The sequence below is a fragment of the Barbus barbus genome (genome assembly GCF_936440315.1).
Source record: "Barbus barbus genome assembly, chromosome: 32".
NCBI classification, from domain to species: domain Eukaryota; kingdom Metazoa; phylum Chordata; class Actinopteri; order Cypriniformes; family Cyprinidae; genus Barbus; species Barbus barbus.
The window spans coordinates 21,088,151-21,113,598 of NC_136760.1; the positions used below are offsets into that span (position 1 = coordinate 21,088,151).

General features: G+C 38.7%; 1 protein-coding gene across 3 annotated transcripts in view; it reads left to right on the forward strand.

The window, feature by feature from the left end:
* Positions 1-25,448, forward strand: part of rbfox3a (RNA binding fox-1 homolog 3a) — a gene marked incomplete at its 3' end in the record, with an annotated part of 435,124 nt that overhangs the window by 284,360 nt on the left and 125,316 nt on the right. For all 3 annotated transcript variants that reach the window (XM_079388760.1, XM_079388761.1, XM_079388762.1), the window contains one exon: positions 14,362-14,483. In XM_079388760.1, coding sequence (XP_079244886.1) covers positions 14,362-14,483 — 122 coding nt within the window. The remainder of the gene's footprint in view (positions 1-14,361; positions 14,484-25,448) is intronic.

The following is a 25,448-nucleotide window of genomic DNA, read 5'->3' on the forward strand; positions in this document are numbered from 1 at the left end:
ACCTGTGCTACTTGTGACTGGTTTTGTGGTCCAGGGTCACATATCAGAATGATTTCTAAAGGCTCATGTGACACTGAAGACTGGAAGAGTGGATGTTGTAAATTCAGCTTTGGAATAAGTTAAACTTTACAATATTAAACAGAAAACAGTTATTGTAATTTGTGATACAATTTTACAGTTTTACTGTATTTTTGATCATATAAATACAGCCTTGGTAAGCATAAGAGACCCCAAACTTTTGAACGGTAGTGTAAATGTAAGGAGATCATTTGATGTCTTCACATGCCTGTGAAGTCATTGACCGCCTGGACAGCAAGGCAGAAGGCTTCGGTTTCGGACGCAGACACTGTGACCCTTTGTGGTATATCACAGCCTGCTTGATTAATTAGTGCAGTGATGAGAATATATAGAAAGGTGAGGAGAGCATTACTTCCTCCTGAATGCACGCTCAATACCTTTAACCATCTATTGAAGAGAAGGAAGGTTGTTTTAAGGAACTGGGGCCTGCATACAGAGCGAGCGCTTCTTCTCTTCAGTCTATGTTTAATGTCAGACTGCACGCACACCAGCTGTGTGCAATAAGCAGCGTTGTTATGAATACTCTAATACTTGCTGATGGAACTCTATTAGAATCCCCCTGTTTATTTGGCGGCGCTGAAGCCGGAGTAGTCATGTTATGAAGCTCGTAGATAGATAATCCAAACTCACGATAGTCTAACCCACAGGGCGGCCATTAATAATAATCTACAGGATCTTATCTCACTTAATAATGCAATTAGCGGCTGAGTGCATCGACTTGAGCTGTAATGTTTAGGGTCTGCAGTTCAGGGCAGGTGTTCCATCATCCCTTAATGTTCTGACAATTTACTGTCCGTGAATGAGATTCACAACAGCGATCTTCTGGATGTAAACGATAAGCGTGATTTGTTTGCCGAAGGGCGACGCGTCACGGAAAAGTGAATTCTTCTTGTTTTTGTGTCACGTTTATTGATTACATTTTATAATATGAACATATTGTGCAAAACACACCCAGACTATTCCCCTAATAAATTCCCCTGACCAAGGTCGGGCATTGTGGGCAGATCATGAGGTATAGATCAGCATGGTCGTTCTATTTGATGTATTTCTCTGACTTGTTATCTCTCTAAGCATCTGTTTCTTGTTACAAAGTGATGGCATAGTATCTGAAATGGAGACAGAGTTCCTAACCAGCCAGTTATGAGCATCAGAGGTTATTATTGATTACCTGTCTACTTTGTTATCCAGAGCCCTTTGTTTCCTCAAACTCCCCTGTTCTGCGGCACTGTGGCGTTACAGCAGGTCAGAGCTCTCTTGTGAGCCGTTCTGTTATCATAGATATTTATTGTCTCTGTATACCACATCTAACACTGCCTTAATATGACATTGATTTCACTGAGCATGTTGTCCATTTCAGTTCCAGTTGGCTTCTTAAAGGAACAATCACCTTAAAATTCTGTCATTGGTTACTTTCTTCTTTTCTTTCTTTCTTTGCTTTCTTAAATGAGAAAAAAAGATTCTTAAGTAGTCAATATGACTCCTGTGCTTTATTTCACGTCTTCTAAAATCATATGATTGCTTTTGTGTGTTGAACAGACCAAAATTTTATTTTTTTAAATTTCAAAAATCTTTCTAGAACATCTAGGCATGTTCCAGAGAGTTCATGAGAGAAGTATATGATGTCCTGTTCGTGAATGATTCAGAAATCTTTTCACTGAATCCAGATCACAAAACTGGTCTGAATGACTGCATCCAGCATCACATCCTTCCCTACTTTATAGTTGTCAGGACACAGTATGTGAAGAGAAGTATGTCAGAATTCACAGTATTAGGTGAAAAGCACCCAATGGACACTTTACAATCCCATGAGGCCACAGGAGAGGATTTGTGAATGGCAGTGAAGCAACACAATTGACGCTGATAGGTCACATGACAATGATAACAGGGAAAATGTAGTATGTCCAGATTACATTCATCCCACAAACATTAATACTAAATAGAATGTTCTTTTTTTAGCAGCCTCAAAGTAATTGCTTCTCAAAATAAGTAGCAATTTTGGACTCAGCCAGTGATTCGTTTTCTGAATGATTCAGACTGAAGTTCGACTCACTGATCTGGTTCCAGCAGCCTAAATTTTGGTTTGTTCATAACACAAAACTATCATGTGTTTTCAAAAGATTTTAAATATAAAGAAAATTTTTATAGCGCTTTTCATGCTTTTTGAAGCTTAACAGCCCCTGGTCCCCATACACTTTTCTTTTATCCAACAAAGTTGCTCAGATTTTCTCCTTTACTGTTTTACGGAAGAAAGAAATGCATTCAAGCGTGGAACAAAAAAAATGAGGGTGAGTAAATAATGACAGAATTTACATTTTTGAGTGAACTATCCTTTTAAAGTACGTTCATTGGTGGGTTTGTGAGAGTTTTCAAACTCAGTCATGGTAACTTAAACACGTTGTGTTTCTGGGTGCTGCTCTACATCAAAACCTACTGCATGTGATTCAATATAGCAAAACATATGGGGCCAATGGGTTTTATGAACCCCCGCCAAGATGAGAGAGACTGATCGAAGATCGCCCCCCTCTGCACGACCCTGAGAGGAAATGGCTTTAATCTGCGTTGTCGTGAAAAATGAGAGTCGAGGGAGAGAAGAAAGAGAAAACAAACTTGTTATTCCGGCCTTTCCCTATTACTGATGTCTTGGCCTGGCATCGTCAGACAGGCAGGTGGCACATTATGCCAGTGGAGGAGAGGTACCTGCTGGCAGAGCAAGCAGGCAGAAAGAGAAAGACTGAGGGAGAGGGAGAGAACAAGGGTGAGGCGGTGGAAAAACAAGAGCTGAAAAGAGAATGATGTAGTGCGTTTGAATGGTCAGGTAGTTAATGCTTTATGAGATTGGGCCGAGGAGGTGGTGGAATGCAGTGTGAGCAGTATTACGCCACATAAATCTGGAGGCCTGCTTTCCCTGCCTGCGTTTGCACTTAATTACCTGAGCCCTGTGCATACCTATAGCTCTTCCCTAATGGCCAGCTCTCATAGCCCCTCTCATGCCACAGGCCACAGAGGCCATTTGCACACTGTGTATGTGCTGTGTGTCAGGCCACATACTCCATACACCAGTTGATTTAGAAACAGTCCGGGTATTTTAATAAATCATATTTATTTTACTTTTATATTTCACAAATGCATATTTATAATATTTGTGACTTTATTTTTCAAACTTGTCACTTTTTCTGACCTAAATGACCTAATGCACATGCATTTGTGAGATATAAATTCACAAAAAAGACACAATTATGAGAAATAAATTTGCATTTGTGAGATATACAGTAGTCACAAATACAAGAAATATATATTTTTTTATTTATCTTTATATCATCTGTATAAATACATATTTATTTAATATAATTGTAAGTATATTTCACTAATACATATGTTTTTGTGACTTTACATTTCACAAGTATTTATTTATTTCATTGTTGTGACTTTAAATCTCACAAATATACGTACATTTACTTCTCATAATAATGGCTTTATATATCATATATGAGAAATATATCATATATCTCTCAAAATTGTAATCAAATTGTATATCTCACAAATGCATTTTTTCTCATCTGTGACTTTAAATCTCACAAATGTTTATTAATTTTTAATTAATTTGACTAACTCACATGTGCATATTTTGTTCTCGTAATTCTGACTTTACACTAAGTGACTTTAAAACTCACAAATGCTCATTTATTTCTCTTAGTTATGACTTTATATCGCAAGTGCGAATACATTTTTAAGGTTTATGACTGCATCTCATAAATGCATTTATCTCATAACTGTGAATTACAGATCTCACAATAGTGACATTATTTTTATATTTATTCCATTCTGACATGGAATTATAATTTAGGGAATTAACGCCTGCATTTTAATGGAGTTGTCTCTCGGTTTGCAATGTGCACGTGGGCATTAGGGCCGGCCAATAAAGTAAATCCCCAATAAAGTAGCAGTTGCAGCATGTTGTAGCATGCATGAATGTTATAGTGATTGCCTCACTTTACAGTCAAATGGTTTCAGAAAATGTATTTAAATTAAAAAGTCTTATATGCCTATAATTAAAGGAAGAGCCTGTCTCAGATCTCCCATTAGCTGCCTTGCCCGGGTCAGGTTTGTTTGGCCTCTCAGGCAGGCAAGATCAGAATTTCATGCATAAGATGGCTCCCGTCAGGGGGCCCTGCTTTTGAGCAGCCCGTTATGGATTTAATGATTTCCCTGGTGCGCACGGTGGCTTCAAACCCCAGGATCCGTGTAACGCTGCCATCTTGAACACCTCCCATTGACCTTGGAGATTATTGCTGGACTAGGCAGCAGAAAAGTTATGCTATATCTTAGTCAGGAGCTGTCTTCTATCAATGAGATGCTGTGTTGGCCATCGATCGGTTCTATGCCAGGACACAGCGTTTGATTGATGCTTGGCGAGCGGCGGGCTGGCCTGGAGGACAGCCTTGGGAGAAAACAGAGGCACTCTGCTTTTCCAGCACCTAAAGTGTAATGACTATAATGATGTAATGTGCATGGAGACTCTTTGTGCTCCAAGAACCCCATACCCAATTACCCCTTTTTATTTGGTTTTATAGGTTGATTTGTTTTGGGGATTTTTATTGTTAAGATCAGATCTTTGAACTTTAGGCTTTCTGAAGCCTTGACAACCTGGTGTGTTTTAGACTCTTCATAAATACCTCATCAAGCCTTTTTCAGTGATGGTGGGCATAAATTATAAACTTGCTACAGCGACCTGTGTACCTCCTCATAAATATCCCACTACCTTTCCCTTCCAAACGGTTTGGTCCTTGTTATATAATGTAATGAAACCAGCTTACACCCTTTCTTGAGAGCTGTCAATCAGTTGTAGCACCAAGTAATGCATTGCATTATCAAGGTCCTCCAGGGTTCCTTGTCTAGACACTTGTGCTAAATAAAATACACTTACGAAGAACAGCGGGTCGAAGTAAGGCTGTTGCACCATTCAGAACTGAATTGAGAATGCCTTTTAAAATCTAGTTCAATTTCTGAATTTAAACTGAATATGAACTAAGGTGGAAAAAAAATAGTTGGAATTTGAATTAAATTCAGAATATACATTTAAATTTGATTACAGTTGGAAAAAAGATGGATAGATAGATAGATAGATAGATAGATAGATAGATAGATAGATAGATAGATAGATAGATAGATAGATAGATAGATAGATAGATAGATATTGTGGATGGATGACAGATAGATACGGTGGATGAATGGATGGATAGATAGATGATAGATATAGAAGTTGTTTATATTTATCCACTGTTTATGGGTTTGAATGGCTTTTTTTGGCAGATCATGTTGATGTATTTGTTTAGAAGTGCATTTGTGAGTTTTCTGGGCCTGAAACATCAAACGCATTCACTGTCATTGGCTGATTTTGAGCCTGCATGAATTGTAGTGATTTTTTTTAACTGGGATGAGATGTAACATTGAAATCCCTTTGTGGTGCCAGTCAGGATGTGTCACAGTCATTTAATTTGCCAAAGCCTCCAGCTCTGGCACAATTTTCAGACATATTAAAGATCTAAAGATCACTTCTTTTTATCTTTGAATGTTTGTGCAGTGTGTGTGTGTGTGTGTGTGTGTGTGTGTGTTGGTCCTGCCTTACCCTGGTCTTGTTAAGGGAATGCCTCCATGTGGTCAGTTCACAGGAGAACACAGGTTGTCAGGTCAGGCCCAATCAATCAGCTTTGATCTTTAATAGACCCTCTCCCCAAGCTCCTCAATTAGACCTCATGTGCTGGATTTTCCAATACAAGGTATCCTGAGGCTAGCAAAGGGATCACACTATTTGTGACTTACACACAAGCACACACATACACAGCCACATTCACTCACACACATTCAAAAGCACTTCCTCTATTAAGGACATCCAATGTGGCTGTTTATATGTGTGCGTTTATCATGTGTTTATTCAATGCATTGTAATGTATAGTAGTATTTCTCAACTGGTCGCAGGTCGGATCTGTTCACAGAGAGTGGGGGGAAAGGCAATGATAAATGAATAAAATGTTAAATATAAATTATGATAAATATGATATTTACACTACTATTTAAATGTTGGGGTCAGTGATGTTTTTATTTTAAGATAAAACAAATAGATTCTTTTATTCAGCAATTATGAAATAATCAATCAAACGAATCCTGGAAAACCACAAAAATATTAAGCAGTATAAAAATATTACAACTATTTTATTTTTTTTTTAAACATATGTGACCCTGGATAACAAAACCAGTCATAAGGGTAATTTTTATTTTTAAATACGATGAGATTAAATAAGTAAGAAAATCACCTTTTAAAGTTGTCCAAATGAAGATCTTGCATATTACAATTCAAAAATTAAGTTTTGATATATTTACGGTAGGCAATTAACAAAATATCTTCATGGAACATGATCTTTACTTAATATCTTGATAATTTTGACCCATACACTGTATTGTTGTCTATTGCTACAAATATACCTGTGCTACTTATGACTGGTTTTGTGGTCCAGGGTCACATATAATGATAATATATATGATAATATTTCTCAGTATTACCATTTTTACTTTTTACTTTTTAATCAAATAAATTCAACTTTGGTGAGCAAAAGAGACTTCGTTAAAAACTTTTAAATGGTAGTATTTATAGAATAGTAGGCTAATACGAATGTAAAAGGTGGCGTAGTGTTTCTTTCATGTATTAATTGAGTAAATTCTCACCTCTGTTGTTTATGCAATTTAGATAATGGGAATATTGATAAATTCAAGATATAGTACAACCTGGGTCGTTAAGCCAAGCTAGTAAACCAGTTATTGAAAAATAATAGTTATAAAATGCAATAAGAAACCACTTTTATCTGTTACATACTAAAAATAGAGAGCAGCAACATTTCATCTAAAAACCCAGGCAAACTATATGCTATTCTATGGTTTAAAATCAATAAAAAAGAATAGTTTAAACGTGCATAAAAAGCTTTTTATTTGCCTTTATTGGCCATTTTGGATTTTATGTCTATATTGTAGGAGTGTTGCAAATGTTATTTTATTTTAATGCACAATGAGTGCTTTAAAATAAAATTAAGTTTAGTGCTTATCGTTACCATTGTGATTATATTGTCACTCACTATTTACATCCCTAATCCAGCCAGCAGCGATTTAGATTCAATATGTGCTTTCATCACCTTATAACATTTCTCAGTTACTGTCATCCTCAGAATTCTCTCTCTCACACACACACATACAGACAGTAAATGAAAACTGACAGGGGAGTTTGAACTCGAAGCCTCTGTGACTCTTGACTCCTGGGAATCTTCTGGCAGCTGTGGGTGACAAAACAGAGCAGATCAAGAACGAGCGGCAAATTTCCAGTCTTCTTGAGGAAAGAGTCCTCAGCAGCATACAGACTACAATTGCAGCTAGCTTTATTTCTTTCTTGGTGTTTCTCTCCCTCTAAATCAAGTTGCAGCTCTTGCTATACAATATAAATGAATCAAGTCTGGGAAGGTGCTTTTTGATGCTTTTGAGTGATTGTTGGGGAGCGATACAGTACGGCTGTCAGAAATATGTCTCTCTTTCTCTGTAGCCATCCGTTTCAGCTACGTGGATATGTCTGTTTGCTTGTGTTGTGCATTCTCGCTTCATCATGTGCCAGAGGCATGAATATGGCATGAATATGTGTTTAAAGGCATAGTTCACCCAAAAATGAAAATTCTGTCATTAATTACTCAGCCTCATGTCATTCCAAACCCGTAAAACCTTCGTTCATCTTCAAAACTGAACTATTGACTACTGAACTAAAAAAACTCTTTTTTTATATAATTTGTGTGCTGTTTGAATAACCGTGGAACTGAAAGCGTTATACTGTTATTAGTAACTTACAATGTTTTTATTCAATTATAATCACCTGATGTACAATTTCAGTCATATTAAAATAAAATTCTATATAGTGTATTTAAATAATTTTGCATTTCTTATAAATATATAAAAGGTCTATATATAGCCATTTTTTTTATATATTTAAATATATTTTTTAATCATTTATTTATTTTATGTAAACATTTTTTTCCTTTTGCTCCATCAAAACTATATCCAGGCTGTTGTTGTAATTCCAAAATAAAAACTAAAAATGCAGTAGCAGGGACAGCGAGAGTCTCATTGGGCTGGATGCTTGCTCTGTTCATTTGAGATGTTTGGTCACCGATCAAAGCAGCACTCATTTTGGTGGTCCGTGCACACAAATTTGAAGCAAGTGCAGAGAGAGACAGAGAGAGAGCATACGGGAGGGGGCTTTCCAGCTGTCTCTGGTAGCATGCCAGTGGGATGACATGGGGCTCTGAAGTGTTGGGGGGGAGCTGGCTGGGGACGAACCTGCAGAATGGCACACTGGAGATATGCAAAACGCTAATGATCCTCGCCCTCCCCCTGCCGGGATGGTTCTCTCTGCCAGGCCGCTCCAAGTGGTCCGTTCCACTGGGGATTCTCACCAGCAGGCCCAGGTATCCATGATTGCTTTTTAATGTGTGGCTCTTGGCCAATGGGAGCAGGGATTTTCATCAAGTATGACTGCAGAAATATTAAACTAGCCTGGGATTATTTTTCAGTCACAGTCCATTAAACTGTAGGGGGAAGTGGAGCCAGGAGCTTGCTCCTGCCTGCACAAGTTAGGCCAATTAGGGTTCTAATTTTTTATTAATACGCCGCAATGTTAAATAAACATGCAAACAGCTTTCGTGTTGTATGCCAATTAAATGCTGTTTTATTTGACTGCCACTTTAATCAGGCGGCTGCACAGGGGGAGGATATGCAGTTTAATTAAATTGTATTACTCTGCATTTCCTGTCAAGGCTCTTTTATGATTTCAGAGTAATCTATAAGGACATCAACCATTGATTTACTCATATTTTAATAAATTATGCCGGTCCGTACCATTGCGAAACTCGGCACATGGGAGAATCGTAAAGCAAAAGGGCGGAAACAAAGAAACGAGCAGCGGGCGCGAGTCATTTTTTATCATGCGGCAGAACGGCACCCACCACAAACAATCATCTCCCAACTATGGCAGGGAGAAAGTTTCAAAAGCTCATTTTGTGCCGATTTTATCGCTTCCCCTGTTCCATCAATATTGCCTTCTGGTTGATTTTTAATTTCAGGTTGGAGACCTCAGCATATTTAGTGCTCGGCTGATGACATTGTATTTATTTAGTGCTCTCGTCAATAGCGCGCTCAAGTGCAAAAAGTTCCTCCCCCGCCTTTGCTGAGTTTTATACAGATAAGTCAAAATCTCAATGTACGTACATCCAGACTGCCAGCGTTGTATTAGCTCTCTGCCGTGGGACATTCATTTGATTTTTCATGTTTTTTTCATGGATTCCTTTTTAAATCATGAGTACATAAATATATTTAAATATATTTAATATACAGTTAATGTATATCTATCTATCTATCTATCTATCTATACTGTATATAACTGGAAATGTGTCAAAATAGCTAAATTATTTAACCACAATTCATTTAGTGTATTTTGTGTATTTACATAGTTAATCATAATAAAGTTATGATTTACTATGTTAATAAAAGCAATAGTTATTGAGGGGCAAAAAAAATATGTTTACATTTTCATTGAATATTTTTTGCATTTTAATTAAATTAGGCTTTTTGATATAATATTATTTGAATTTTTTACAATATACAATATATTTAAAATTTTGCAATAACTGTCATCCTCAGTATATATATTAATCATTTTAAAGAGTGGGCCCTGGCCCCTTGCTTTACCTTATTTTACCAGACAAAACGATGAAAACACAATACCAAAAGTGGCTATGGAAGTCAATTTACAGTATAGTTTGTTTCATTTCCATTAGACTTTTTGACACTTTTTGTTTTTGCCACAATTTTGACCACATTGTAAGTTGCGAAAATCATCTGTATTGGTGATAATGATGATGGCAGCAATGATTACGATCATGATATTCCACTATTGTGAACCTATGAACCACAAATGATAATGATTAGTCATGATTAGGCTGATTGACAAATTGCATGAATTAAAAAATAAATCTATTTTCGTGCTCTAATGCAATTACCAGAGATGGATCTCTGGGCCAGCGTTTTCCCATGATGATATTTACAGCGTCCAGGCTCCACAAGACCTTATGAGTTGGTATTTGTGTGTGTTTGTACTCATGGTCTCTCTAGACTTCAGGAAGGTGGAGGTAGCGGCAGAAACAGTGGCAGCATACTGTTATTAATGCCTTGCGTCCCTTGCAGCTATGTCTGCCGCCACAGCTTCATGCTGTATTAATCAGAGCGCCGGCACGGACTGCCCCTCCAACTGCACATGATTAAGTAGGACTGGAGCAGTGTTTAAACAGACACAGCCACACTCCCCGCTCTGAAACAAGCCTTTTGAGCATCCCCAGGGTACAGGAGGGGTAATGAATACATCGTTTGGAGAGGCGTTGTGATGCCCTGGAGAGGGCTCTGGAAGAAGAGGACTTCTTTTTCTCCAGCCCTTGTGAATCAGGCTCTGGCCCAGAAACAGGCAGGGTGGGACTGCCATATGGACAGGCTGGTGTGGCTGGTGTGTTTGGGTTGGACAGAGGTCCTGACAGAGCTGCCCCGCTGAGAGGAAGGGCCAAGTCCACCGGTCTAGTATCAGAGCGATGCCAGAACAGATCCGGGTCAGTGTGGCTAATGGAAGCACAGGCCCAGGACAGGATGGCCACTGCCAGAGCCACAGGGCTTGTGGGAGGAAGCTTCCAGCCGGAAGAAGGCAGACATTATGTCATCCCTGTTGCTCACTTGGCAATAATAAGTGCAAGATTTTGATATATTTTGCAGTGTTGTGAGTAGTTATTTTTATACAGTGGCCCCTAAAAGTATTTGGGCACTTGGACCACTTTTAAAAATGTATGAATGTAAGTGCATTACGCAGCAAAATATCAAACAAAGTGTCATCCGTGTTAGAGAAAGATACTGCAAGCACGCTTCTCAAGCAAAACATTGTTTCGAATTCTAAAACAATACATATATAGATTTTCGGACACATCCTGGCTGTTAAATGATGGTGGATTTTCACTATTTGATTCATTTTCTGTTATTTTGCATATATTTTACTGTAGTTCTAATGTCCATTTTGGTAATATGAGCATTTCTCTTTCAGCTATTGCTGTCAATTATAAATGGAACCTTTTCATTTGGTACATTAAAATATCATTTTCCAAAATGAACAAGAGGACCCAAATTATGCAGTTCCAGTGCTGTTGATTTAACAGATCAACACAACCAAAAGACTAAAGATTAAAATAAGCTTTAAATTCCCTTGCAAACCTGTGTGCACTTAGAAAAAGGTTTTAGTAAGAAATCACTAGTAAATTTTTACAAATACTGTAATTACAAAGAAATGGCAAGTAAAAATGTGACAGTAGAAAGACTGAAGATTAAACTATTTTCTTGTAAAATGTTATACAAATCTTTGTTTTATTTACAACATCTAAAATCTTGGGACTTTAGCAATCAACATTGAGATTGTTTAAATAAGGATTGCAATTAATTAGTAAGAATGTTTTACCCAAACGTTTGTGGAATATGATAACGTACCCATGTTTATTCTGCAGTGACACCTGTGTAAACTTGAAAAGTCAGTTCTGAGAAAAATAAGCGTTTCATTTGTTATATTTTGTGTGGGGTTTTTTTGTGTGAAATTCATAATGAGCATTTGTTTTTCAGTTAAAACCTTTGCCAAGTGATTTATTTCCACATTTATAGAGCTGTTTTATACTGTTTTATAGAAATCTAGTGTAGATTTCTATTTATGTTTCTTCTCTGATTATCATGTTGTCATGGCCCTAGAATCCTCCACTCTCACATCACACTTGAGATTCAAAGCTGTGTGCTTCCCCACAGATCAGGCAGGGATCGTTTATGGCATTTATTGTCATCCTTGCAGAGAAATGCAAGATAATGCAGTCTCAGTTTCAACCTAAACTCCTCCATTCATCTGCATGAGTGCGCAGTGATGCTCCGACACACCCTGGACCGAGATATTCCGATGGCAGATTTAGATGTGATGACACTCTTTTCTGCCTTAAATCAAACTGTTATTGCCTTCTTATCAAACCAAAAATACTCCCTCTCACACACTGTTTATGACAACTTTGACATTTGGCTCAGTTTTTAAAGCTCTTGTCAAATTTGCCAAACTGCAGGGCAGAGTGAGATAGAGAGAGTAAGGAAAGGTTGTCAAAGAGAGAGAGAGAGTGAGAAGGGGGCTTTAAAGACAGCGCAAGAGGGAAAACCAGGGGAAAGGAAGAAAAAGAGACAGGGAGATAGTGAAGCAGCCTGGGGGGGTTGTTGTAATGTATCTGCAGTGTAGCATGTCAGTGCAGCTTTACTTTACCGCATCCTCATCTCACCGTCAATAATTAATCACAGGTGAGGCGTGGTGAGAAACATGCCCACGGATGCCAAAGGAGCTTCAACTGGTGCCAACAGACAAACGCGATGACAGCCATCTCTCCCCGCCTCGAGTCTCACCTTACGACACATTCCTGTGATGCAACGCGCAGCGGTCTGAATTACATCACCTCCGAAAAGAGCAGGAGCGCCGTCCGGCCTCCAAATCTACGGCAAAGCGGCTGTTTTATTGCTAATTAGGCCATATCTTTTTATTCCTAGACACCAAAAAAATCAGCCACATGTATCATGGATATAAATGCGTTATAGTTATGATCGATTGGCTGTAGCGTGGCCCTGTGGCATGAATATTCATGGGGTGATGTATAGAGAGGGAGGGAGCGGCATCGGAGGCTCGTGGTGTGTGATCCGTGGACTTTACAGTCACCGCCGGGTAGCCTGCGGCTAGCAGCCACCATAAACAATAACGCAAGGCCCATTTATAACACTAAAACTCATGTGTCGCCGCAGCCACAAAGAGCACAAGTGACATTTTAATGGGCCTTTTTACTTTTTGTTTTTCAATAATAAATGCATGGCTTGCTGTGGTGCGCTCCACAATATGCGCTTCACTATTGTTTTGAGGCATAATGCAGATTTTTGCTGTACTTGGCATTTATAGGGAATAATTTAATACACATCGCAATCTTCGCACGCTCTTATCTGAGTCTGCTCTCAGACTGGGGGAATGGGGATTTTTTTTAAGCTGAACTGCTGGGATATGGTTTGTGTGTGGTGGTGTGATGTCAGAGTCATGTTTTCTTTTTGTCCTTGTGAGTACCGATCATTGTGTGTGTGTGTGTGTGTTACCCAAAGGAGGTTGAATGCAGCTGTTAGTTTGCTTTGCTGTGTAAGCAGGGCTGACCCCACTGTTGATCACATGCCAAGCTCTTCTACTCACACCATGCCACTCACACACAGACTGATGCACACCAAACAGCAGACAGAATGGGTGTTTATGGATGTGACGTATTCAGATTGTCAGAAATATTTGTTTCTCTTACATTTGGAATCATGTGGAATCAAAGAAAAATTCCTTTTTTCTTTTCTTCTCTCATTCCCTTTCTTCTTTTTCCCCCTCCTTCCATCCTTATTTTTTCTTTGCATTCTTCATTTCATCTTTTTCCATGTCCGTTCCTTCTTATCCTACAGTATTTTTTCTTCCTTTCTTTGTTTGTTTTTCCTTCCTTTCTTCCTATATTGTTATTTTTTTCTTTTATTACTTCATTTATTACTGTTGTATTTTGTATATTGTACTTTGTTTTTTCCCTTCCTTCCTTCCGTCCTTCCTTCCTTCCTTCCTTCCTTCCTTCATTCATTCATTCATTCATTCATTCATTCATTCATTCATTTTTCCTTCATGTATCATGTCCATTCTTCCTTTCTTTGTTTGTTTTTCCTTCCTTCCTTTCTTCCTATATTTTTTCTTCCTTTATTACTTTCTTTATTACTGATGTATTTTGTGTTTTACTTCCTTTACCTCCTTTTCCATCCTTCTTTTCGTTTTTTCCCCTTCCTTCTTCCTTCATTCCTTCCTTCCTTCCTTTATTCTCCTTCCATTCTTCTGACTTTTGCTTTCCATTTTTAATTCTTTCTTTTTTCACTTTTTCCTCCTCCTTTTCTTACTTGTTTTGTTTTCCTTCTTCCTTCCCTCCTTCCTTCCTTTTTCCATTCTTCTCCTTTCTTTGCATTCTTCCTTAATTGTTTATTTAGCTCTGCTTCTCTCCTAACTTCGTTTCTATTATTATTGTTATTATTTGTTTCTAGTCATTGTATATTGCTGTTTAACCTGTTCCAAATATTTATTTTTGTTTTCTCCTTCTGCAGAAACCAAACCAGGTAACGGGCTGTGTAAAACAGGAAGCATTGCTCTCTTTGGAAACGTAGTGTACAGTGGGCTGCTGAACGATCACTTCTGGCATTTCGGGGTGCCCCTTGTCACAAGACTGGTAAGTGGATGCCTTCTTTGTGTTTTTCAGATTGGTGGCATGGTTGGCACTGCCTCTGTGCTTTCTTTGCCACCTCAGGATCTCTTGCTGGCAGGTGGAATTTGGCATCAGTTGTGTTTTGGCTGGGCAGGACTTGAACCAGAGGTATCCATTTTTTATACAGACCAGTGTGGCAAGGTTTATTTTAGCTTCAGCTCTGACAGCTACGCCCAAACGCAGAGAACAGCAGTAGAAAGGGAATAGGGATGATCTTGCAGCCGCATGTCATGTTCTCCTTCCTGATTTCCCAGTCTGCCTTCTTTCTCAATGATGCAAGATCTAAATGAGTAGATAATGCATTGGCATATGATGTGTCAGTTTAAGAACTGAATATTAGTTGGCTACTCAAGTTTTAATTAAACTGTAATCTTAGCACATGTCAGTGCCTCTGTCTTATTATGAATTGATAAATATTGATGCTCCGTCTTGTTCCGAAATATGTCAAACAGTATTAGCATACAGGCAGGGAAAGACAGGGAGGAGGCAGAGCTGGAGCAATTTACTGCCTTATACTCGATTAAGATAAAAAAGCATTTGGAGGATCAGAAGTATAAATCTCTGGGGGTAACTTGTTTTTCGCTGCTTTCCCAATTGAGCGTACAGACGTGTTTCAGATGAAAACTTTAGCCACAGAATTGGGATGTAGTTCAACTGCTGTCTACTGGGAGAATGTAGCATCATTTGATTCTGGTCGGGATGTTGAGATTTGTCCATATATCAACATGATCATTATTTTTTATGGTTTTCTTAAATTTATGGCAAAACGAACTCACACACATTTCACACAAATTTTTCCAACACATGAAAAGGAATGCTGCTTGACTTTGTTACGTGTTTGACGCAGTTTGTCTTTACTAAGGGGTCAGGGGTTTGCTAGTTATCACAGCCCTTCTAGTCCTTACTTGTAGATGCTGATACACTATTCTGTGGGCAAAAACCTTGAGAGATATTTATAAGTAGCCATGTATAATTACTAAATGTACTATTTTGCCAGTAACGTATAAATCCTGAGCATTTCATTATATTTCATTAAAAACATTTTTTACCAGTAGTAGGTTTTTCTGGATGGCCCTTTAAAGTGTAAAATGAGATATTTGCACATTTCCACCTTATCTTCATGTCACAGCTCAAGATAGTTGTTAGTAAATGGCTTGGGACCAGCTGGTTTGCTGCACCCTAAAAAAATGCTGGGTTAAATATGGACAATCCCAGCCATAAATTTTAATTGTAAACCTTCTGAGCAGTAACCCAACCGCTGGGTCAGAAACAACCCAGTCGCTGGGTTTGTCCATATTTTACCCAGTGCTGGGTTGTATTTAACCCAACATTTTTTCGTCTAGTTAACCTTTCAGCCTGGCCAAGCGGTGTTTAGCAGGATAGCCATTTGATCTCCCAGCCTGACCAGCTAAGAAACTGCAAAGTTAGTCCAGCAAGACCAGTAAATAAGCTTAGGCTGATTTAAGATGTTTTAAGCTGGAAATGGACTGCTTATTACAGTAAAGTCCCATTTGTCTTTTCTGCTTGTGAATAAGACTATGTTAGAACACCATGAGTGACATTCCTGAAAGAAAAAAACATTCTAAATTCCACTGGCTTTTTGCAGCTCAAGTAGAAAAGATTTCTTTTTTGTTGTTGTTGAATGCATTTAAGTAGTAAATCATTTATAGTCCAATGCCTAATTTGGCTTTACAATATTTACTTAATTTAGATTGAATGTCGGTTGCCGTAGCCGGAAGGCTCAAAGTAATTATGTTTCCCAACTTTTACTTTTCCCAAACTTTAATTTTACTCTCCACTTTTGGAGATAGGAAATTCTACTAATGGCATTTGGAAATACAACACTTCAAATAGCCAAAGCACGTTTAGCGTTTAAGTGCACTAGCATACTAGCACTCAAATCACTATAAATGAGTTCTACCTCAGTTCCAAACCTTTCCTTTTCCTTTTTGACAAATTAAGTAAATTAATCAATGCCTCTGTGATCAAGCGCAACGGTGCCTTGCCTTTTATCCGCTTGTTTTTTGATTAGTCCATACTTCCATGCATGTCACTTCCTGTACCGGTTTGGTCAATGGAATGTGCTTTTAATGAAAATGGACTGGCACGGCGATCCGTTCCTCAATCCCTCCACCAAACTCCGCTGCAGATGCTAAACTGCACCTTAACCAGATTAAGTCACTTGAACGTGTTTGGAGAATCGAGCCTCCCCACCAGATGGAGAGAAATGGAGGGCGGTTGTTTTTGAATTAGGTCTCCCTCGATTTTCCTTGCCGGGTTAATGAATAAATGAACGGGCGCGGTAATTGGAAGGGAGTGCGTTGAGAGAGAAGGAGAGGAGCATGCAGCTCCATTGAGTTTATGGAGGCAGAAATGATGACGTTGGGTAATGCACTGATGAGGAAGGTATAGCTCAGTGGGGTGAACATGCCAGATAGAGTGTATGTGTGTGTGTGTGTGCACAGAAGGGAGGACTCGACTTCATTATAAGGTGCTTTAAGTGCGACACGCTGTGATTGTGTCATCTTCTTTTCAAACAAAGGCAGTGGAGGGCAGGTACAGGGGACAAAGGAAACGTAAACGTCCAATAGCCGTCGCACAGATGTGCACATACTGCTGAATCCTGTCAGACTGCGCTCAGAGCTGAATTTCAGCTTTTCAGCAGAATATGTGTAATTGATAGCACTCTGGGGCTGCTCAGGCCTTGGCAGCATGCAAAATGAACGCAAACCTCCAAAGACAGAGACTTTTCATATCTGGCAGGCTCGCGCAGTGTGGAAGCTTGACTCTGTGTGGCATGTAGATGTATTGCTGCTCATTTTTGGGTTGTAGTATGGGGGTTAAAAAAAGGGGAATCGCTCTTTTCTGCTCCTGTCGAATATTCCAAGGCTTGCACTATTTCCAAGACCTGCTGCGCTTGCGGCCAATATGGCGTCCCAGATGTGTTCACCTGCCGTAGGCAGCGGCCAGCTCCTAATTAAGACAGTATGGCTTGGCCACCGGCTCAGCCTGGGCCTGCTCAGACCAAACCTTGCCCATCTGCCCTGCTTAAAGAAGAAAAATATCACCTTTACACTTCACGCCGCTTGACATCTATACTCAGGTGGGGCGTAGAGGGCATTAGTTGCTGCAGACAGTGTGAGGCTTGCGTGACTGTGTGCAGATAAAGTGAGCAGTTGTGCTAAATGCATGTAATGCATCAAGCTTTTTTCTTTATTCTTCCATCTATATGTCCTTTTCTTTCTTTGCACTGCATCTGAGCGAAGTATGTAAGCGTTAACAAGCTTGTGCCACATTTTTAGACTCTGTGTCACATCTCAGCGCAAGCCCATAAGCCTGGAAAAAGATCAGGCGAGACATTGAGATCAAACCTATGGATCGGGCCAACAGACGAGTGTACTGAACAACACCGGCATTAAATATTGACTAAACGAATCGCGAGTCGGGGGAGTAAGAGAACACGACAAGGAGCATAACCAATTCAGGGCTCTGACTTTTTCCCTCCTTCTTCATCTGAGAGAAAAGGTTTCTTGTCTCTGTAATGGAAAATGACGTCCCCAGGGCCAGTCGTCCTCCCGAGTGCTTAACCCGAACAAGCAGCACCCTCGGCATGCTGGGGAAAAACAGTGCAGATAGTGCCGGAGAAGGAATGGGGAGACAGAGAAAGAGTGTTTTGGATTTGAGAGAGAAAGAGAAGCAGAGAGACAACAGAATAGCGAGTGGACAGGAATATTATAAGAAGAACAACAACAGTAGGGGAGACTGGGGCTAATTGTCACACAGCTCAATTTCAGTAACTATTTTCAGAAGTCCAATTAGTTGTGTATATTGATTTCAAACATTTAGTTGACAAACGTGTTAATTTAATAATTCTAACATAATTTTTTTTATAATTTTTTTTTCTTTTCAAGGAAAGTTGGCACATTTTTAAAATATGTAAAAATGTATTTAATTTTTTTATATAATAACAGGCTGTTTAAAGGCAGATTCCACTGTGAAAGCAGTGAACTCTATTTTTTTTTTTAAATACTCAATAGCGTTTTCATAGTCGAGACTTTACTGTATGTGTCTATATAGAAAATAAACCTGCAATGAACATTATCGACTGTGTAAAAAGTGCAACTGGCCCTAGACTCCCTATATTGTGCAATACACTGCAAATCGAAGTGAATAATATTTGTTTAGTTTTCATTTGCATTTGCTAATGACATTAGCTTAAAGACATTTTTAGGATTTTGTCATTTTGTGATGCTCAAATCTGAATCTCCTAAATTATTTTTCTCTTTCAGCCATTTTTCTTCAACACTCTTCATATTGTTAAAAAACAGTGAACAGTAAAGATCAGTCATTTCACAGGCCCCTCTTTTTTTGACTTATTTATGATACTGACTTGAAATAGACTTCAGGATTTGATAAGACAGTTTCTTTAATGCAACTTGAGATTCTTTTATTGCTTCACTGTGAAACTCAGTAAGAAAAAGTAACTGATTGAGGTTCACATGTTTTTAGATTACAGTCCTGCTCAGAAGTTTACATTGTCCTTGCAGAAAAAATAAAAGGGATCATAAAAAATTGCAATTTTCTTTCATTAAATTCTGTCCTTATTCAACTATTTAACATAACAGATATTTACATATATTCAACAAGACTAAAAATAACTGAAGTTACATGAATTATCCTGTTTAAAAGTTTCACACTTTTATTCTTAATATCGTAATATTGCCAAGCGTATCTTTTTAACATGATTTTGTGTGTGTGTGTGTGTAAATTGTATTAATATTTTATTCTTGTAGAATATACTTCTTTATCATTAATGCAGCTTCTTAAGGGCAGTACTACAAAAAAGCAATGATCTCATGTAGTATTTTTTAAATTCTACAAATTCTGCAAGGGTTATGTAAATTTTACAGAGGGAGTTATGTGCATTTATGAGCACAACTGTATATATTAAAATAAAAAACTTATTCATAATGATCTAATACCCCTGATCTTATCAGAACTCTTGCATTGATTTACTGCACAGATCAAATGTTCTAAAGCACAATGAAAAATATGAACTGTCTCAGACGGCGTCACTCCAGAAATGCTTTGTTCTAATCAAAATAAACCAAGAGCCGAATTAGCGTTCTCTCAAATTCACATATGAACATGCAACAGCACAGAGGTTAATATTTAAAAACGCTGTAGCTGCCTGTTGGCAGTGTGGGTTTGAAATTGCTGAGACAGCTGAGATGTTAAATGGCAGCGTAACCCCCCACCATCAACCCTCCCGAAAGGCGCATGGCTGTGTACGCATGCACTTAGATGCTCAAACCACACACACATACACACAAACAAGTCTTGTGCTCTCACACGCACCAGAAAAAAAGCAACCAAAAAGAGCAGCCCTGTTCTCATAGCACGCAACCTGTCAAGCGATTCCCCCTGCTCTCCACCGGCGCACTCCAACTCCTGATTGGCTGAAAGCACAGTCGGAATCCTGCAAGCCCCTCTCCCACCTAAACCCCAGCCTCCACTCCCTCACTATCACTGAGAAAAAGATTGGTGAGAAAAAAAGGAAGAAAGGAAAGACGGACACAAGTAAGAGCAAAAGGCATTACGTTGCACGCCGACTCGCCCTGGCTAGTTTACTTACGACTTTACCCCCGTTTGTCCCCTCCGGTGGGTCTTTGTTGCCTCGTCATCGCGTCGCACGACTTTTCATGAACATCAGCTGAGCGTCGAGACCGAGCGAGAGGAAAGAACTGCTCCTACGGTCTTCTCAATCCCCACCACTAGCCGGCTTCCCTCGGCAGCCGCCGCAGCAGCAGCAGCCAGGAGAGCAGACGCTCCTCTCTTCCCCTCCCCTCCCCTCTGCGCTCGGATGCTGAGCTGCTCCGTGGCTGTATCAGTGCCTGAAGTGTCAATGGACTCCTCTCCCTGCGGAGGAACACAGCCTCACTGAAGGAATGCTGGGAACAGCTGCCAAACACCTCCTGGAGTGCCTGCTCTAGAACTCTCCCACTCGCCAATAAGACCCTGAACAGAACGACACAGGGCAGAAGACGTGCAGAGTGACGTGAAGAAAGCCACTTATGTTGTTGTAGGAAGAAGCAGGAAAGTGAAAGGAAACTGAAGAGTGGAGACAGCAGCGCCTTTGCCTTTTCCTGTTTTTCTTGTCAACTAGATCGTTTTTTTCTTTTTCTGATTTTTCGTCTTTTTTTAAACGGATAGTGTGTCAACAGTTGTTGCTTCAACTTGTTTTATTTTCTTTCTGGACTGATCTGGGAAGATCAAAGGACTTTCAAGCACCACGAATCCAACCCACACGGCCAGCTCTGCGCCCACCCCTCGCCCGTTTTCCATCTGTGAGTGCCCACCTGTCCCTGGCCGAAATGATGATGTACTTTTGGGTGAGTAACGCCTCTGCCGTCCATCAGGTTGGCCTTTATGCCATTGTTTCTCAACCCTGGACCTGCTGGGATAAGACGGTGTGCTTGTAGCATGCGATAAGCTTGCCTCCTCCTTTATCTTGTTCTTTCTTTTTCCTACACTTCCTCTAAGTTTATCTTTCCCTCCTAAATACATACACAGATTTTCACTCGCTCAGTTACTGCTTTGCATTATTTGCTTTCAGTCGGAGCAGTGTTTAATTTTCCACCACTCCGAAGGGCCTTGTTCCGCAGTGCTGGTTCTGGAGAAGATGAGTATTCAGCCGTGGCTGTTCAGAATGGATAGTATTGATGCTCTTTTTGAGGACAGAGGATCGTATGACTTGATTCTGCATAGCTCTGGCAATTTCTCAGCTCACTGATGGGGAGTGTTCAAACTCACACTGCGAAAAGTGGATGTACATTCACCGCTGTGTTATTAAGTCCCTATAGAGGAGTTTAAATGCTTTGGTATTTAGGTGTTTTCCCCATTTGTATGTTTTGAAGTAGTTTGATAGACCTTCACAGCACTTCTTTGTTGCATATGTCACTTAAACTTAACTTGTGTACATTTTTGCAGCATTTTTAGTGAGGAAAGAGTTGTAGGGGCCTTTTTCATGACAATCTACTGGATTTTCTATGTACAGACAACTTTGACCATTCTTATAGGTTTCATTGCTTTTAGTATCTTGTTCCATCTAAAAAGTTACATTTTTAAAGAAATAGTTCATCTACAAAAAATAATCATTTACTTACTCTCATGGTGATCCATACTTGTATGGCCTTCATTGTTATGAAGAACACAAAAGAAGACATTAGGATGAACTGATTTTGTTCAGATAATGAAAGCCAGTGGGGTCCAAAACAACACTGGACACATTTAATTTAATTGTAAGGACAAACAAAGAGTTTTTTTCAGAATGTTTTCTTTTGTGTTTGACAGATAAAAGAAAGTCATTCAGGTTTGGAATGACATACGTGTGAGTAAATAATGACAACATTTTGTCAACTATTCGTTCAAAAATGTAATGGCTCTTATTGAGTCTTTTTTTGTAATTTTGTGGGGCCATCTTGGGGCCATTTTTGTGTCCATCTCTCTTTTTTTAAATAGCTTTTCTGTATAAATGTGCCATTCCAAAATCATTGATAATTTCCAGGTCTCTTTTTTTTAAATATAGTTTTTTTGTTTGTTTGTTTGGTTGTTTGTTAGCATCTTTGGTTGTTTGTTAGCACATTTTTGTCATTTTGAGTCTTCATCGCAGTTGTTTTAAAAAAATTTTTTTTAGCTAGACAGACATCATTGCTCATTTTGACGTGTCTCATTGTTTTTTTTCAGTACCATGAGATGCTCTGTCCAGTAAAAATAACTTTAACTTTTTAAAAACCTAATACCTTGATTCTGCAGGGCTCTTTTTGAGTCTTTAAGTTCATTGCCGTTGTTTTAAATATTTTCTTTTCATGCTAGAATAATGTCATTGATCATTTCAGCATCTCATTATTTTTTTAGCATCTTGTGTCCAGTTAAAACAACTTCGATATCTTCCAAACACAACACCCTCATTCTGAACGGCCTCTTACTTGCAACTCTAAAAAATAATGAGGAGGTGAGGGGATGAAAGAACAATACGACGACAGTGGCAATGTCAAACTGCTGAAAATGGGCTTTTAGCTTATAGAAACCTTGCTCCACCATAAACCTGCTTCCCGCCCAGCGTCCCGTTCTCTCTGCCTCACTCCCCGTCAGGGACCAGATGAAAAGTGTGCGCTCGTAGATGTGGCAACCAGGATTTAATGATCGTCAGAAAGCAATCTCTCATCTTTTGAGCTGGCTGTGCTCTTTGATAGCGCCGACTGCCCATTAATCATTCCCCTTCATCACTCCAGTCTCATTCGGCCCAGCGCGGGGCAGAGGGCCTCCGCGGCTGCCACGCGCCCTCACGCAGACGGTGCAGGCGGTGTCACAGGGGCCACAGGGGCCCGTTCTCTCAGAATCAAACTCGCAGATGTGCTTAATCTAATCTGAGCTCACTTTCTGATGGCCCGGGTGAGAAGAGAGATAAAATTTACCCCTGTCAGACATCCTGTAACTGATTAGCTCACACTGGCAGACTGACGCTTATTTCTGATGAGAGATAGCTCTTAGTGTGTGTTTGCTGCTTTGTGTGTGTGCTTCCAGAAATATTATTCCAAATTCTGAGCTCAGACTCCGTGAGAGAGTGTGAATGTGTGTGGATAAGTTTTTCTCATACTTTCAGTAAAGACATGACTGTGAATTTGCTGAACAATTACGGATTTAATGATAATATTACAGTGGCATGGAAATGAAAAAAGCAGAGGAAGACGGGGGAGAAGTGCTGCTCTGTCTGTTCAATAATAAATAATTGAGAGCTCAGAGCAAGGGACTTGTTTTTCTGCGAGCATGCGAGATGGAAGTGCATAGAGCTTATGCCTGGTTTGAAATGGCACATTGGCCTGTTTTTATGCCCCCCAAGCTGGACCTAGCCTAAAACAACCTTTGCCATTTACTTTTAATGATCTGTGCTATTGCTACAGGATTGTGTGTTTCACATCACCAACTTGTTTGTTTTCTATATGGGTGGTCATGATACCAAGGTATATACTGTTTAGCTTCTGTTATCCTTTAAATATATATAATATTATTATTATTATTAAAAAAATAATAATAATAATAGTAACTTGGTTCCAAAGTACTGATATTTTACATCTGTAGCGTGGGCAAACATGCTGTGATTTTAGCCAATCAAGTAAACCACCAACGTTTTCCTGCCAAAAGTAATTGGTTGTCTGTTTTCGAATGGTCACAGTTCTCCTCTGATTCCATGTTTTCAAATGCTAAACCCTAGTACAAGCATACAAAAATGTGCTTTAGTTAAACAAAATATCCAGTTTAAACATGTTTTTGTAGATACAAAAAGTTTTAACCATGTAAAAGCAATGGTTGCTAGCTTTAGAGCGTTGCGTATTCAAGCGGTGGCTTTCAGAAGCAGCGTCAATCAGCCATGTAATTCGGAGTGGAGAGCGGCTGCCGACGGTGTCATGTTGCTAAATGAAATGCGCTAATTTGTCACCACTTTAATTGATCTGTGTTCTCTAGTTGCATACTGTGGGTCCTGTAACATTTATTGTGTGTTCATTTCATCCAGCAGCTGTCTGACAGCCAGAAAAGTCTTATTCAGTCTATAGTGTAGGAGCCAGGACAGTAGCTCTAACTGGAGTAACCTACAGTAGCACGATTTTGTTTTTTTTTGTTAATCCTTTGTTCTTTTCTTTTCTTTTTTCCATAGACCAGCTATTTTCAGCCGTGACATTTACAAATGCATGCCGAGCAAGTCTTGGTTTCTGTAAAGTCATTATTGTTGACCCCTTGGCTGTTTGTGTTTTTAAGTCGAGTGCAATATTGTCACCTCGGTTGCCAACAACTCAGCATCCAATGCAATCCGCTCTCGCCTCATCCTTCTCTCACTCCATCACTTTCTTCATCTCACTTCTTGCTGTCCTTCCTTTCTTTCTTTCACCCAGGGGCAAGACTATACGGTATATGGGGCAGGGTGACACTGGTCTTCCCAATCAAACTACTGGAGTATAACCTATAGTTAAAAAATAAAAATAAATTTCCACACAAATATTCATTGGTCACATACTTGCGTACAATGCAATTTGCCTTGTATATACTTTGAAAATGTCAAATAGGAAAACTTTTATATGATTATGGTCAATTAAAATGTGTTGCAGGTTTTTGCAACATTTTTGTGGAAGTTTCCATCACAGTAACGATACAATAAATGGGAGTCACAGGGGGACAGTTGTTTATCAGTAGTGTATTGTGGATTTAACTTTATTATTTATTATTTGATTATTATTTGATTATTATTATTAAGTTAAAAAAGTTAAAGAATTAACCCTTTAAATGTGATTACAAAGTATATTTAAAATGTTATTTTTGTTTAAATGAATGAATAAATCATTTTAAAAATTATTTTAATTTCAAATTAAATTTTTATTCATTTAAACCCATGAATTTAATTTGATGAGTCAGTGTTGTTATTGTTAACAAAAAATAAAGCTATTAAAATTTATTTATTTTAGCTTTATCTCAATTAGGGGAACAAAATATGAAAATTAGATGAAAAACTTCAAATAAAATAAGTTCAATTTGAAGTACTAAAATTACTAAAACTAAAACTGAAAAAATATATATTAACAAAACAGCAAAAAAAGCATAAAATGACTAAAGTTACTGAAAAAAATAACTAAACATTTTTTCAAAATGTTAATAAATACTATAATAGTATATAAATAATACTAAAAAACACTGTAATGCATTAATTTAGAGCAATATGTTTTTGAAATGGATATATTTTTTCATCAAAGTTCCATTTTATAGTTACACATTAAACTGTGTCGCTGAACTGTCTCATATAGACCAAAAAAGTGGTAAAATGCTTCATTCAATGAGAATACACACAGAATATAGGTCCACGTACATGGTGCTTTCTGG